This window comes from Armigeres subalbatus, chromosome 2 (assembly GCF_024139115.2).
Source record: "Armigeres subalbatus isolate Guangzhou_Male chromosome 2, GZ_Asu_2, whole genome shotgun sequence".
In the NCBI taxonomy this organism is placed as follows: domain Eukaryota; kingdom Metazoa; phylum Arthropoda; class Insecta; order Diptera; family Culicidae; genus Armigeres; species Armigeres subalbatus.
In genome coordinates, this window is record NC_085140.1 from 6,155,078 (window position 1) to 6,172,173 (window position 17,096).

At 39.0% G+C, this 17,096-nt stretch overlaps 1 protein-coding gene across 1 annotated transcript in view; it reads left to right on the forward strand.

Annotated features, from left to right (window-relative positions):
- Window positions 1–17,096, forward strand: part of LOC134208809 (uncharacterized) — a 47,942-nt gene that overhangs the window by 3,102 nt on the left and 27,744 nt on the right. The window contains exons 2-6 of the mRNA XM_062684755.1: window positions 130–951; window positions 1,489–1,735; window positions 6,733–6,797; window positions 8,100–8,424; window positions 8,483–8,582. Of these exons, the coding sequence (XP_062540739.1) occupies window positions 130–951; window positions 1,489–1,735; window positions 6,733–6,797; window positions 8,100–8,424; window positions 8,483–8,582 (1,559 nt within the window). The remainder of the gene's footprint in view (window positions 1–129; window positions 952–1,488; window positions 1,736–6,732; window positions 6,798–8,099; window positions 8,425–8,482; window positions 8,583–17,096) is intronic.

A 17,096-nucleotide genomic window follows, 5' to 3' on the forward strand; every position in this document is an offset into this window, starting at 1 on the left:
TCAGCCTTTGATTCGAATTACACTAATACATATTTTTGTGCTCGTGAAAAAGGTGAGGAGTTTGAGCCAAACTTGCGAGACCTTGCCGCAATTCTGCATTTTCTAATTTTTCTTTATTGTATATCTAAGGATTCCGTTGCCATATGGCAGGATGTAAACGCTTGATACCAGGACACGTGGTAGAGTTGAAGCGGCATTTCAAATTTGTGCATGGGTTGAATGTCACTGGAAAATCTGATATCCTGTTTCGCTGTTCAGAGTGTGGTGCTAGCTATAGCTATTTCAAAACTTTAAAAAGGCACCTGATTACTTCTCATCCGGACATAAAACCGTACAGCGATGTAAGACCAACTGTTGCACAACAAGAAGAACATGTACCAGTCGATCAAACCGAAACAGATATTGCACAGAAACGCTGTGCAGAAACGGACAAAGAGAAGAAACTCGATGCATCAAGAACTAAGGAAGCGCTACTGGTTAAGATAAGGAATTTCGTCACTTCGATGCGGATTGATACTTCGTTGCCAGAGAGTAAAATTCGAGATTTCATGGTAGCAACCGCAAATATCATCCAATGTTATCAGCAGCACACCGAAGACGTATTCAAACAATTTTTGAATGACAAAGCTATCCCAGTCAATGATGAAGTTGCCGTTAATGCACTGAACGACATGAAACTGGATAAGCTGTTCGAGGAAGTTCGAACAGCCGACGAAAATTTATCTTATTTGTCCTCACTCGCTGGGTCTGCAGTGCCAATTCCAAAGGAGATAATCTTAGGCAAACGGACGGTGAAGAAACTTGTCAATCTGGAGCAACAGTTGGGTAAAAAGCCTAAACGTATTAGGAGCATCACTGTTGAGAAAGATACTGCCCACTATGTTTCAATCCTTGATACCCTATCCTTGGTCATGCGGTCGAAAGCGGCTCAGCAGATGGTTGCCAATGAAGGTATGTTTTATTGTCATATAGACTTAACACAGATATCCCCGGCACAGTTTGAAAAATTAATGATAATAGATAATAGGGGAAAAGATTCAGTTGTAGGCGCGTTCAGTTCTGGGCACCTCTACATATCTTTTTAGAGATAATAGATGCTGTCATTTCTGACAACCGTCATTTGTTTGCTATAGTAACATGATGTTTTGAGCTCAATATTAAACCAATATCTACTTTGAACTAATCACATTTTTTTTACAAGAAAAACCTTTTTCAAAGTGTTTTAATAGTAGGGTTATTCGTCTAGCTTTCCATTGATCTAAAAATGTAGGGCTAACTAGGGCCAAAGTTATGGACCAAAGACAAAATGGTGCCCGAACGTCTTCCCTTATAAGTTTGTCATAAGTTTACAGCTATACAATTGTGCGTGTGAATAAACGATGCAGCTAATTCAAATTTAACTTTCTGTTAAATAGCTATTTTAGAGGAAGTTTCCAAGAATACGTGTCAATTTAATTATAGTATAAAATTCGTTTCTTTTTATTTCAGATTGTTTTGCAAGTTTCCGAGACGGAAATCAATACAAACAAAATGACTTCCTCAAAAATCATCCGAACTCGATACGATTATCACTCCACGTTGACGATGTCGAGTACGTTAACCCGTTAGGATCGCGTAAAACGAAACAAAAATTAACGTTAATCAGCTTTAAGATTGAAAACATGCATCCAGCTAAAAATGCCTCTCCAAGTCGTGTCTACTTAGCACTGACAGTACGATCGAGCCATGTGAAGACGTAAGTAAACAATCCTATACGCCTAAGAACATTAGCCGTTTGAAAATGCAATGAATATTGTATATAATAAACTAACTTTCTTTTTTTTTTTTTTTTTTAACTAATTTTATTTGCTAATTATCTAATACATGCATTCATCTCTTAGACTAGGTGTTCCGTGTTTTCTTAACACTATCATCCTTGTTTGCTATGTAATATTTTTAGTTATTATTAATACATTTCAGTTGCCTCTGGCAGTTAGAATTTTTTCCTCTGGTTGAATTGAACCATGTAGGAATTACAATGTTTTCAACTTAAACTAAACTTAACCTATTTTATACTAAGGGTACAAGGAGTTAATCGTTGCAATAGAAGATTGCAACGATTTTTGTCTAAAATTGGAAATTATTTTGTTGGACATTTGTTGCAATGTCTCAATATTAGAAATTCTATGAAGTTCATTGGTACTATACCACGGAGGCAACTTCAGAATCATTTTCAAAATTTTATTTTGAATCCTCTGGAGTGCCTTCTTTCTGGTATTGCAGCAACTAGCCCATATTGGCACGGCATACAACATGGCAGGTCTAAAAATTTGTTTGTAAATCAAAAGTTTGTTCTTAAGACAAAGTTTTGATTTTCTGTTATAAAGTGGATATAGGCACTTAATATATTTGCTACATTTGGCTTGAAGGCCTTCAATGTGATTTTTAAAAGTTAATTTTTGATCTAGCAGAAGTCCTAAATATTTAGCTTCGCTAGACCAATTAATTGGAACCCCATTCATAGTGACAATATGTCTGCTAGAAGGTTTCAAATAAGAAGCTCTCGGCTTATGTGGGAAAATTATAAGCTGAGTTTTGGAAGCATTCGGGGAAATTTTCCATTTTGCAAGTAAGTGGAGAAAATATCCAAACTTTTTTGCAATCTACTACAAATGACACGAAGGCTTCGCCCTTTGGCTGAAAGGCCCGTGTCATCTGCAAACAAAGATTTTTGACACCCTGGTGGTAAATCAGGTAAGTCAGAAGTAAAAATGTTATACAATATGGGCCCCAGAATGCTGCCTTGGGGGACACCAGCCCTTACAGGTAATCTGTCAGATTTAGTATTCTGATAGTTTACCTGCAGCGAGCGATCTGATAAATAATTTTGGATCAGTTTAATGATGTACAGAGGAAAATTAAAATTCATCAATTTTACAATCAAACCTTCATGCCAAACACTGTCAAATGCTTTCTCTATATCAAGAAGAGCAACTCCAGTCGAATATCCTTCAGATTTGTTGAGCCGAATTAAGTTCGTAACTCTTAATAACTGATGAGTGGTTGAATGCCCATGGCGAAAACCAAATTGCTCATCAGCAAAAATAGAATTGTCATTAATATGAACCATCATTCTATTTAAAATAATCTTTTCAAACAGTTTGCTTATTGAAGAAAGCAAACTGATTGGGCGATAACTAGAAGCCTCAGCTGGATTTTTGTCCGGCTTCAAAATTGGAACAACTTTGGCGTTTTTCCAATTATCTGGAAAGTATGCCAATTGAAAACATTTGTTAAATAAATTAACCAAAAAGGATAAAGAGCTCTCAGGAAGTTTTTTGATAAGTATGTAGAAAATACCATCATCACCCGGGGCTTTCATATTTTTAAATTTTCTAGTAATAGATTTCACTTCATCCAAATTGGTTCCCAACGAAGGGTCAAAAACATTCTCTTGGTTGAGAATGTCTTCGAAGCTTCGTGTAACCTGATCCTCAATTGGACTAGTGAGACCTAGACTAAAATTATGGGCACTCTCGAACTGCTGAGCAAGTTTTTGAGCCTTTTCGCCATTTGTTAATAAAATTTTATTTCCCTCTTTAAGCGCTGGAATTGGCTTTTGAGGTTTTTTAAGAATTTTTGTTAATTTCCAAACGGTTTCGAACTGGGATCCAACTTCGAGACATTATTCTCAAAGTTGGTATTTCTCAGAATAGCGAAACGTTTTTTAATTTCATTTTGCAAATCTCGCCAAATAACTTTCAACGCGGGATCGCGAGTTCTTTGGTATTGCCTTCTTCTCACATTTTTAAGACGGATCAGTAGCTGAAGATCGTAGTCAATAATAATGGAGTTGAATTTAACTTCACATTTCGGAATTGCAATGTCTCTGGCTTCGACAATTAAATTTGTCAAAGATACGAGAGCATTATCAATATCACTTTTGGTATCGAGAGGAATCAAAATCATCAAATCATCAAAATTCCTATCGATATACGTTTTATATAAATCCCAATCAGCTCTATGATAATTGAAAGTAGAGCTGATTGGATTATAAATGGCTTCTTGTGAGATTTCAAATGTCACAGGAAGGTGATCAGAGTCAAAGTCAGCATGAGTTACCAATTGGCCACACAGCTGACTTGAATCCGTTAAAACTAAATCAATTGTAGAAGGATTTCGACTGGAAGAAAAACAAGTCGGTCCATTGGGATATTGAATAGTATAATATCCAGCAGAACAATCTTCAAATAAAGTTTTACCATTGGAATTGCTTTGAGCATTATTCCATGAACGGTGTTTGGCATTGAAGTCACCAATTACGAAGAATTTTGATTTGTTGCGAGTCAGAATTTGAAGATCAGCTTTCAACAAATTCTTTTGCTGCCCATTGCATTGAAAAGGCAAGTAGGCTGCAATGAAGGAAAATTGTCCAAAATTTGTTTCAACAGAAACTCCCAAGGTTTCAAAAACTTTGGTTTCAAAGGAAGAAAATAATTTATGTTTGATACATCTATTAATGACAATGGCGACCCCACCACAGGCGCTGTCAAGACGATCATTTCTGTAGATAAAATAGTTTGGATCTCTTTTAATGGAGAGTCCTGGTTTTAAATACGTTTCAGTTATAATGGCAATATACACATTATGAACTGAAAGGAAGTTGAATAATTCATCTTCCTTACCCTTTAGAGAGCGGACATTCCAATTTAGAACTTTCACACAATTATTTGGATCCATTGATTGTATAAATCTCATTTTGAGAAGAGAAATTTTGTCTACCAGCAGCGATGTTTGCATACGTGGGTACATTCGAAAAATTGGAATTTACTGAAGTGCTTGCTACCCGTTGACGAGCGGCAAAATTTGTTTGTGAATTGTGGTGGGTATGAATTGCTCGACCGGTAACCGGTTTCGAAATTTGAGCGTTTGAAAAATTTCTACCCGTCGAATCTGGGATCCGATTGGAATTTCCCGTCATCAATTTTGCACGGGAATTCTAAACTTTTTTGCGTGAAGGGCATTCCCAGAAATTGGATTTATGATTGCCCCCACAGTTTGCGCACTTAAATTTATTGGAATCTTCTCTCACAGGACATGCGTCCTTGGCGTGAGAGGTTTCACCACAAATCATGCATTTAGCATCCATGTGACAATGTTTGGTTCCATGACCCCACTTTTGGCACTTACGGCACTGGGTAGGGTTTTGGAAATTTCCCCCAGGCCTGCGGAAATGTTCCCATGTAACACGGACATGGGACATAATACAGGCCTTTTCCAAACTTTTCATATTATTTAGTTCACTTTTGTTAAAATGAACTAAATAAAATTCTTGAGAAATGCCCCTCTGGGAAGTACCAGAATGGGATTTCTTTTTCATCTTAATTACTTGGACTGGTGAAAATACAAGTAATTGAGAAATTTCAATTTTAATCTCATCCAGTGATTTGTCATCACTGGGTAGACCTTTCAAGACGACTTTGAACAATCGCTCAGTTTTGTCGTCGTATGTGAAGAATTTATGGCGCTTCTCAGTTAAATAGTGAAGAAGACGTTTGCGATCGTCAAAGGATCCCGGCAAAACGCGGCAGTCACCCTTCCTAGCAATCTGAAATGAAACCTTGATCCCCTGAAGGTTACTCAAAATCTCATTCCGGAAGCCAGAAAACTCTGCAACAGATACCACAATTGGCGGAATCCTTTGCTTTTTCGCATGAATCGAATCACCTGGGCTAGAGGTAGATTCGATTTGCTCAATTTCATCATTAATCAAATCGAACTGATTGCTCAGTTGGAGAAGAATTAATTCCGATATTAGAGTTAGAAGGAATATCTGAATTCTCCAGCTTCCTTCTATTTTTTCCGCGCTTGGGCAGGACGGTCTTGAAACCTTGTTTCTTTGAAGGAAGCGGAGAATTCAGAGACTCCCCCTTCCTCTTGTTTTTGTTAATACTCATTGCTGAGCGTGGAGACGTGACCTTCTAAGAGGTTTTTTCCCAGAACGGTGTCCCTGCAGGATTACCACCGCTTGTCGGAATTTTACTTCCGCAAACGGGTCCAACGTAAAACGAAGGCACGGGTCCTTGCAAAGATCGTAACGGGATCAGTGGGTACAAATAGCGCTAAGAAGCACAGTTGAAATTAAAATAGCATCGGGTAGTATTAAAAACTTCCTTCCGCAAAGAGAGAAAGAACCGCACAGCACGAAAGCACGATGCGGTCTATATAAACTAACTTACTTTTCATGTTTGCTCACGGTGGTAAAATGGTTAAATCAATTAGCGATTTTTATTTGGCATGCTGTATACACATTATTTCCAGTGAAATATGCAAAAACACATGGGGAAAAATCTGCAGATCAAAATCCCGAGGTCCACGAATTTTCCCCATGTATTTTTACATATGCGATGCTATCGGGATTTGGGCACAGAAAATCAAAATCCCGGCCCCAAATTGGCCTCCATTGGGGACCGAAATCCGGCGGAAATTATTCCGAAGTGTAAAGTAGCCTTTAAAGATGTCCCTTGTGATTGACTTCATGTGTTAAACAAACAATATTATTGAAATATTCGGATCACCGTGATTTTACACTGAAATGTGAATTCTAATTTCCCACTCGAACGGCATTTGCTAACAGGAACGTAAACACCATGCAGTTATCGAACAGCTAATGTTATCAGAACTGCTCCAAATGTGACAATCTTTCACTCCTACATGAAAAACCATTATACGCACATGATATTTTCATTACAGGTACGGATACCAAACGGTTCTACAGCCGTTGTTGACGGATTTGAAAATGCTTGAATCAGGAGATGGTGTAAATATCGCGGGGGACGACGGTAGTGGGTATATTTTGCACGCCGTATTATGCCACATCGTAGGGGACTCTTTAGCGATGCACGAGATTTTCGAGCTGCTCAGTCCTTCCTGCAACTTTTTCTGCAGAGCGTGTTACTGTAGCCGGAATATGCTACGATCAGGCTCATTCGGGCACAATGCTGTTCCCAGAACAGTTAGTAGTGTTCAACACGATATAGCAGCATTACAAGACGGTTCCATCGTGCCAAAAGACTGCGGCATAGTGCGAGAGTGTGCGTTCAACGCTTTACCGAATTTCCATTTCACAACGCACAACACGTTTGACCCAATGCATGACCTGCTGGAGGGGGTTGTAAAAAAAGTGCTGTCAAGTATATTACTATTAGCAGTGAAGCAATTCAGGATCATGACGGCCGAAGAAATAAACAAGGCTATTAAAAATTTTGATTACGGTGCAGCGGAGTCGCGAGACAAGCCAACGGCCAACTTCAACCCATCCAACAAAACTGTATTAAGTCAGTCGGCCGCCCAAATGTGGCTGCTCCTTAGAGCGTTTCCGTTTATATTTAAAAACATTTTGAATATCCGGAAAGAGTATCACGACCTAGTTGCAATGCTGTTGAAAATAACATATTATTCGTTTTCCGACAAAGTGACATCTAGGCAACTCACAGATTTAGAAGAAGCCTTCAAAAAAATTACAAATTTGTTTTTGGTTTGCTTCCCAACCATAAATCCCACTAACAAATTGCATCACCTAACGCATTACCCTCAAATGATCCGCCAACATGGGCCAATGGTTTTTTTTCAGTTGCATGCTCTTTGAAATGAAATTCAAAGAGTCAAAAGCATTGTCTAAGACATGTAACAATTTTCGCAATCTATCGTTTAGTGTGACATGACCATAGTTTTTATACTTGTCTGTACCTATGACGGTCGTAAATTTTGTGTAGAGCTCCCGTGACATTGTATCATCGATTCTTGTTCGTCTAAAATAATGCAATCTTCTTCAGATTTTTTTCCCGAAGAAGGAATGCGTTATTTTAACGTAGGACTACTTTGTTTTCGATACGGATATTGTAGAATTTAGAATAGTGAGACCGTCATTCAAAATGATTATTGGAATTTAATAACTTTCAACAGTAAACTATTTGTTCCCCTAATCAGTCATTTTATCGCATGATTTTATTTCGGCGAATCAATTCACTTTTTAACTACCATATCTCTCATAACACCAACTACGTCGAAATGGTTTCAGACGGGAACTAATTTTAACAAATTAATGACTGTGATTACAGCTGAGAAAGTTAACGACAGGGCGCTACTTCTGCTGACGGATGCTCATTTGCAGACGATGGGCATCACAGCGGCTGGACCACGTATCATAATACTTAGCACAATAGAAGAATTGCAAACAAACTTGGTCGCACCTGTAGCTCGAGAAGAATCGGAGGATGCAACGCAACAATTGTCGCGAGAGATGTTCGAAGGTGACGGGTATTTCCGAAACAAATATTTATACAAAACGTTAGACGCAAACATAATTCCGGACCAGAATGGACTACACGCCCTCACCAGGATTGCCGCCAAAAAGTTGTCCACGCGTATCCTTGACGGCGGGCGGTGGGTATTATAGAATTAATTCTAATTATTTGATATTTATGTAATGTTTTATCTTCAGATACCCAGAGATACATGAGATGGTACAACTTGCTAAGGAAATAATCAATCTGTTTCCAATACTCGAGCGAACTCGGTTGCACAATACTGCTCCACCGGAGGTACATTACTGATACTAAAACTATCAGTACACTCTTTCCTATAATGACAAATATTTGTCAGGTCTGACTGCAACCAATGTCGATATCTAAACAATCTACTAGATAACTAGAAGTACTTGGCAAATATGTGTCACTACGACAAAGCGTAACAGACAATCAGACGAAAATACTACAGCCATCATTTTTGCCTTTCTCGTATACTAAGTATACGGTAAAGGCTATATGATCGCTCCAAAAACAAACTTTTTATAGAAGGCCCGGAGACCCATAGTGTTATATACCAATCGACTCAGTTCGACGAATTGAGGTGATGTCTGTGTGTGTGTGTGTGTGTGTGTGTGTGTGTGTGTGTGTGTGTGTGTGTGTGTGTGTGTGTGTGTGTGTGTGTGTGTGTGTGCGCAAAACTACTAAAAAAAATGTCACTCATTTTTCGGGCACTTACCCTCAACCGATTTGCTTGCAACAAGTTGCATTCGACGCAGAATCCTGTCCCATTGTTTCCTATTTGAAATTGGCCAGATCGGACTATGGGATCAAAAGTTATGGCCAAAATACAAATTCATACAAAAAAATCGCGTAAAAAATGTCACTCATTTTTCGGGCACTTACCCTCAACCGATTTGCTCGCAACAAGTTGCATTCGACGCAGAATCCTGTCCCATTGTTTCCTATTTGAAATTGGCCAGATCGAACTATGGGATCGAAAGTTATGACCAAAATACAAATTCATACGAAAAAATCGCGTAAAAAATGTCACTCATTTTTCGGGCACTTATCCACAACCGATTTGCTCGCAACAAGTTGCATTCGACGCAGAATCTTGACCCATTGTTTCCTATTTGAAATTGGCCAGATCGGACTTTGGGATCAGAAGTTATGGCCAAAATACAAATTCATACAAAAAAATCGCGTTAAAAATGTCACTCTTTTTTCGGGCACTTACCTTCAACCGATTTGCTCGCAACAAGTTGCATTCGACGCAGAATCCTGTCCCATTGTTTCCTATTTGAAATTGGCCAGATCGAACTATGGGATCGAAAGTTATGACCAAGATACAAATTCATACGAAAAAATCGCGTAAAAAATGTCGCTCATTTTTCGGGCACTTATCCACAACCGATTTGCTCGCAGCAAGTTGCATTCGACGCAGAATCCTGTCCCATTGTTTCCTATTTGAATTTGGCCAGATCGGACTATGGGATCGAAAGTTATGGCCAAAATACAAATTCATACGAAAAAATCGCGTAAAAAATGTCACTCATTTTTCGGGCACTTATCCTCAACCGATTTGCTCGCAACAAGTTGCATTCGACGCAGAATCCTGTCCCATTGTTTCCTATTTGAAATTGGCCAGATCGAACTATGGGATCGAAAGTTATGACCAAAATACAAATTCATACGAAAAAATCGCGTAAAAAATGTCACTCATTTTTCGGGCACTTATCCACAACCGATTTGCTCGCAACAAAATGCATTCGACGCAGAATCTTGACCCATTGTTTCCTATTTGAAATTGGCCAGATCGGACTTTGGGATCAGAAGTTATGGCCAAAATACAAATTCATACAAAAAAATCGCGTTAAAAATGTCACTCTTTTTTCGGGCACTTACCTTCAACCGATTTGCTCGCAACAAGTTGCATTCGACGCAGAATCCTGTCCCATTGTTTTCTATTTGAAATTGGCCAGATCGAACTATGGGATCGAAAGTTATGACCAAAATACAAATTCATACGAAAAAATCGCGTAAAAAATGTCGCTCATTTTTCGGGCACTTATCCACAACCGATTTGCTCGCAGCAAGTTGCATTCGACGCAGAATCCTGTCCCATTGTTTCCTATTTGAATTTGGCCAGATCGGACTATGGGATCGAAAGTTATGGCCAAAATACAAATTCATACGAAAAAATCGCGTAAAAAATGTCACTCATTTTTCGGGCACTTATCCTCAACCGATTTGCTCGCAACAAGTTGCATTCGACGCAGAATCCTGTCCCATTGTTTCCTATTTGAAATTGGCCAGATCGAACTATGGGATCGAAAGTTATGACCAAAATACAAATTCATACGAAAAAATCGCGTAAAAAATGTCACTCATTTTTCGGGCACTTATCCACAACCGATTTGCTCGCAACAAAATGCATTCGACGCAGAATCTTGACCCATTGTTTCCTATTTTAAATTGGCCAGATCGGACTTTGGGATCAGAAGTTATGGCCAAAATACAAATTCATACAAAAAAATCGCGTTAAAAATGTCACTCTTTTTTCGGGCACTTACCTTCAACCGATTTGCTCGCAACAAGTTGCATTCGACGCAGAATCCTATCCCATTGTTTTCTATTTGAAATTGGCCAGATCGAACTATGGGATCGAAAGTTATGACCAAAATACAAATTCATACGAAAAAATCGCGTAAAAAATGTCACTCATTTTTCGGGCACTTATCCACAACCGATTTGCTCGCAGCAAGTTGCATTCGACGCAGAATCCTGTCCCATTGTTTCCTATTTGAATTTGGCCAGATCGGACTATGGGATCGAAAGTTATGGCCAAAATACAAATTCATACGAAAAAATCGCGTAAAAAATGTCACTCATTTTTCGGGCACTTATCCTCAACCGATTTGCTCGCAACAAGTTGCATTCGACGCAGAATCCTGTCCCATTGTTTCCTATTTGAAATTGGCCAGATCGAACTATGGGATCGAAAGTTATGACCAAAATACAAATTCATACGAAAAAATCGCGTAAAAAATGTCACTCATTTTTCGGGCACTTATCCACAACCGATTTGCTCGCAACAAGTTGCATTCGACGCAGAATCTTGACCCATTGTTTCCTATTTTAAATTGGCCAGATCGGACTATGGGATCAGAAGTTATGGCCAAAATACAAATTCATACAAAAAAATCGCGTTAAAAATGTCACTCTTTTTTCGGGCACTTACCTTCAACCGATTTGCTCGCAACAAGTTGCATTCGACGCAGAATCCTGTTATGACCAAAATACAAATTCATACGAAAAAATCGCGTAAAAAATGTCACTCATTTTTCGGGCACTTATCCACAACCGATTTGCTCGCAGCAAGTTGCATTCGACGCAGAATCCTGTCCCATTGTTTCCTATTTGAATTTGGCCAGATCGGACTATGGGATCGAAAGTTATGGCCAAAATACAAATTCATACGAAAAAATCGCGTAAAAAATGTCACTCATTTTTCGGGCACTTATCCACAACCGATTTGCTCGCAACAAGTTGCATTCGACGCAGAATCCTGTCCCATTGTTTCCTATTTGAAATTGGCCAGATCGAACTATGGGATCGAAAGTTATGACTAAAATACAAATTCATACGAAAAAATCGCGTAAAAAATGTCACTCATTTTTCGGGCACTTATCCACAATCGATTTGCTCGCAGCAAGTTGCATTCGACGCAGAATCCTGTCTCATTGTTTCCTATTTGAATTTGGCCAGATCGGACTATGGGATCGAAAGTTATGGCCAAAATACAAATTCATACGAAAAAATCGCGTAAAAAATGTCACTCATTTTTCGGGCACTTATCCTCAACCGATTTGCTCGCAACAAGTTGCATTCGACGCAGAATGTCTCATATTTTCTTATTTAAAATTGGCCAGATCGGACTATGGGCTTAGATGTTATCCCAAGCAACACAACTTGTGTCAATACTGAACGTTTCACTGTATTGCAACTATTCGGAAAGAAACAATCTTTGCGTATGTGCCATCAAATATAACTCTCTTGCAATCTAAAAAGCGCAAGAGGTGGAGCCTACGGAAACATCCTTCGATTGCAGTAAAATTGCAATAATGTTGCAAAATACTACAGCGGAAAAAAATAAAATAAAAATATAAAACTGGATTCGATTTATAGATCTTGTGATTGATAGCCCTTCACTCTACCACAGCACCATTCAACACTTCGAAGGGACTGCATGTTGACTCACCATAAAAACCATACGATTATGAAGTTTTGTACTCGAGTTTTCTGTTACTTGATTGCACCATCACCGGAAAAAATTGTGAGTTGTCAAAACGTTGAACGATACTAAATTAAACATGAAGACACACTCAACTTATTTGCAACTCAATTTAAACAAACAAATAAATTTCTAAAGACGCATTGAAGTTACATGGTAAAAAATATGCACCTTGATGATTTTGTTTCGTGTTTGAAACATGAAGTGCAATATTCTTTGGTTGTTTGTTTCCAAATGTCAAACACGCACTGCATTGCAATGTTAATGAAACATTGACCACAACTCGAACGTTTTTGACATCTCGATGCAACTTTTTCGTGCTTTGATGTTTTTCCAATGCCTTTAATGAAACTGAATAGAAACAAGGTGCTTTTTAGAAGATGTTGCGTGTGCTACTTGGGATGGTCAAATTACTATTTATTGTGAAAAAGAGTTCGAAAAAGTCTAGCTCACTTTTTTAGCACTTAGACTTCATCTATCAATATCGACAATCAATATCTATTGATGAATTCGACGCAGAATCTTGTCCCATTGTTTTCTATTGAAAATTGGCTAGATCGGACTATGGGATTGGAAATTATGGCTGAAACACCATTTTTGCCTTTTTCTACGAAAAGGCTGTATGCTCGCTCCAAAACCAAACTTTTACAGAAGGCCTGGAGACTCATAGTGTTATATACGTATAAGCTCGATGAACTGCGATGATGTCTCTGTGTGTGTGTGCGCGCACCAAAAGTGCGAAAAGTTTAGCTCACTTTTTTGGAACTTATCCTCAACCGATTTAATTCCAACTATAGATAGTAGAATATATAGATAGTAGAATCTATAGATGAGCGAAAGCATGGCTGAGTCGATTTTTCTACCCGTGCACACGCACATATGACGTCACAGCCCTTAACGTTTCCATTGAAATCGTGACGTCATGCTCGTTTGGAGACACGTTTGACAGTTCGTTTGGAGACAGAGGATTTATCTTCACTCATCTATATATTCCACTATCTATAATTCCAACAAGTTTCATTCGACGCGGAATCCTGTCGTATTGTTTTCTATTGAAAATTTGGACCATGGGCACAGAAATTATGGCCAAAATATACTATGTGTTATAAAAAAACGAGTAAAAAAGTCTAGCTGACTTTTAATGGACTTACCCTCAACCGATTTACTCACAACAAATTGCATTAGATGCGGAATCCTGTTCTATTTAGAAAGTTGGCCAGATTGGACTATTACCTTTGAAATTATGTCCAAAATAATTTTTGCCTTTCTTGCGCAACAAAGTTGTACCGAAAGGCTATAATTTCTTTCCGAAAACGAACTATCGGATGCTTCACACTGATACACTTCCCTTCCTCTTCATACGGGAGTTTGGTAGAAAGATGGTCATGAGATTTATATCATAACAAATATTGCCCTCCGCTTGCTTGATGGGAATGACATTTTCGTTTTCTTTTTGTGTAGTCGGAGCTTCAGTTCAATTTACATCCAAAAGTGATATCCTTAAAATATATGACTGGGTAAAATAAAACAGGGGTATGTACGTCAAAAAGATTGGAAAAGGAAACAAAAATGTCGAAATTCTTATTAGCATATTGTAGATCAAGCTGAAAACCGAACCGAGGTTTCGCGACAATCGCATTTTCTCGCATTTCCGGATGTTGCAACTGCATCGCGAGTAGTGCGCAACTGTGCCATAGTCGGTTTTCAACTGGATCTACAATATCTTTGCCATAAATAATCTGATTTTCATAGAACGGACAAAGAAATTTGTCTTTTTTACTCCTAGCTACTAGCTCATCTATTTTCAAGCACACACATTTTACGAAGGTCGAGAAAGGCACCATCACCGCTAGGTGGATTAATCTGGGTTTTTTTTTTTTTTTGAGGGTCTATATCGACCATGACTGATTTCCATATTTTTTGTCGCCATCAAAGAAGAACATTTTCACCAACATGCAGGCATACTAATTGCACTGACCAGACTCAATAGTGCTATTTGAGGGTTCATTAATAATAACTGTTATTCGGAGTGGCCTGTGCAGTACATTCAACTCGGTCAATGACTGCACGTCGCCAATCACGCAGTCTACGGAGGGTCCGCAAATCGTCTTCTACCTGATCGATCCACCTTGCTCGCCGCGCACCTCACGTTCTAGTTGCCGTCGGACCGTTGTCGACAACCATTTTCACCGGATTACTGTCCGATATTATAGCTACGTGCCCAGCCCACCATAGTCGACCGCAATACGCAACACTACCCTTTTGAAAACTCCAAGTGCGCGTTGGTCCTCCAACTCGTGTCCGTAGAAAACTACTGATCTAATGAGCGTTCTGTATGTCAAGTATGTCTTGCGCTCATGCTCATATACTCAGGTTCGTCACCATACCGCCATCGTTGTCTGTCACATCGCCCTTCAGGTGTTCTTCATAATGCGGTCGCCACCTCAGGATGACATCACACTCGTTTGTAAGAAGGTTCCCGTTTATGTGCCTACACACAAGGATGTTACATTTAAAAATCTGCGTTAGATCATTTAGTAGTTTGTCAATAACTCATTCCAGAGGCTAAATTTCAAAATGTGTTGTATGGTGGACTTCTAGTACGAAGGTTTTTCTACAACTATGCATATTGGTTCGTTGCTAGAATTCAACTAATAGCGCTAGTTGCAGTATCTTAAACTAAATGATTGAATTTTTGTTATCATTTAGTATGAGTTACTGCTACTAGCGCTAAGTGATCGAACGCAGCTTACTAAAAGATCGATAAAAACCTTGCCTACACATGTCAGGCGTGGCGCATAGCGTAGGCGTGGTATTTTTGCTCGGTGCATTTGCTGCGTCCCTTCATGGTCTCGATCTTCCTGCTGGTGATTTTTATCGTGCGTCGCTTTGGTTTATCGTTTTTTGGTTAAATGATCTCCACGTGGCATTGATGATGCTATAGTTGAAGAAATGGTCTTTAATCCTCTTATGTCGTTCGTAGTGTTTGGTTTTAAAGGCGGCTTATTGGGCCTGTGGAAAGCCGTCGTATCAGGTCTGTTTAGTGCCTCACCCAATACCAGGACTCGGACTAGTGCGCTTGGAGCGGTACAATGTCACTTTTGCGTAGCCTACTTGTGGATATATGCAGCTTTTTATAGACGTTGAACAGAGTCCGCTCTCTAGCTCCACCATATCCCAATAAGGCACTTCAACTCGCAGCTAGCCTGGGAGGGATCACCAAGTCCTTGATGTCCCCGCGAACGATGTTTACATGGAAAGTGTTTCGTCTGTTTGTCTGTGATTGAAGCTCATAGTACAGATACTAAGGTAAGTAAAGTATACAAAAAAAAATTTGACGTACACAATTCGGCACCAACATTTCAAAAGGGCGAAACTGCTTTCGTAAACAAGAGATTCTCACGTCGCTGGTGGCCTAACTTGAGCCCACCCACGTAATCCAACGCCACTGATGGAAGCAACAGATCCTCTTCTTGTAGTGGTAGTGGTGACAGCTTTTACGCCATTCACAAATGTCACGCACACAATATATGGATTTCCTCACCTTGGTATCTAAGCTTCGTGATTCTCAATAAAGACTGTTTTAGCAAGTTTTATTTCTTTTTGCCTTTCTCGTATACAAAGTATACGTAAAGGCTATATGTTCGCTCCAAAAACGAACTTTTTATAGGAGTCCCGGAGACCCATAGTGTTATATACCGATCGACTCAGCTCGACGAATTGAAGTGATGTCTGTGTGTATGTGTGTGTGTATGTGTGTGTGTATGTGTGTGTATGTGTGTGCGCAAAATAATCTCACTCATTTTTCAGGCACTTATCATTAACCGATTTGCTCGCAACAAGTTGCATTCGACGCGGAATCTTGTCCCATTGTTTCGTATTGAAAATTGGCCGAATCGGACTATGGGCTTCGGAGTTATGGCCAAAATATATTTTTTTACAACAAATATTCTCACTCACTTTTTAGACACTTACTCTTAGCTGATTTACTAGCAACAAGTTTCATTCAACGCAGAATCTTGTCCCATTGTTTCGTATTGAAAATTGGACAGATGGGTTTCGAAGTTATGGCCAAAATCCACTTTTTCACATGATAAACACGTACAAAACTCTCACTCATTTTTCAGGCACTTATCCTTAACCGATTTGAAATCTTGTCCCATTGTTTCGTATTGAAAATTGGCCCAATCGGACTATGGGCTTCGGAATTATGGCCAAAATATATTTTTTTATAAGAAAAATTCTCACTCACTTTTTAGGCACTTACTCTTAGCTGATTTACTCGCAACAAGTTTCATTCGACGAAGATTCTTGCCCAATTGTTTCGTATTGAAAATTGGCCCAATCGGACTATGGGTTTCGAAGTTATGGCCAAAATTCATTTTTTTACATAAGAAACCCGTACAAAATTCTCACTCATTTTTCAGGCACTTATCTTTAACTGATTTTCTCACAATAAGTTGCATTCGACGCGGAATCTTGTCCCATTGTTTCGTATTGAAAATTGGCGGAAT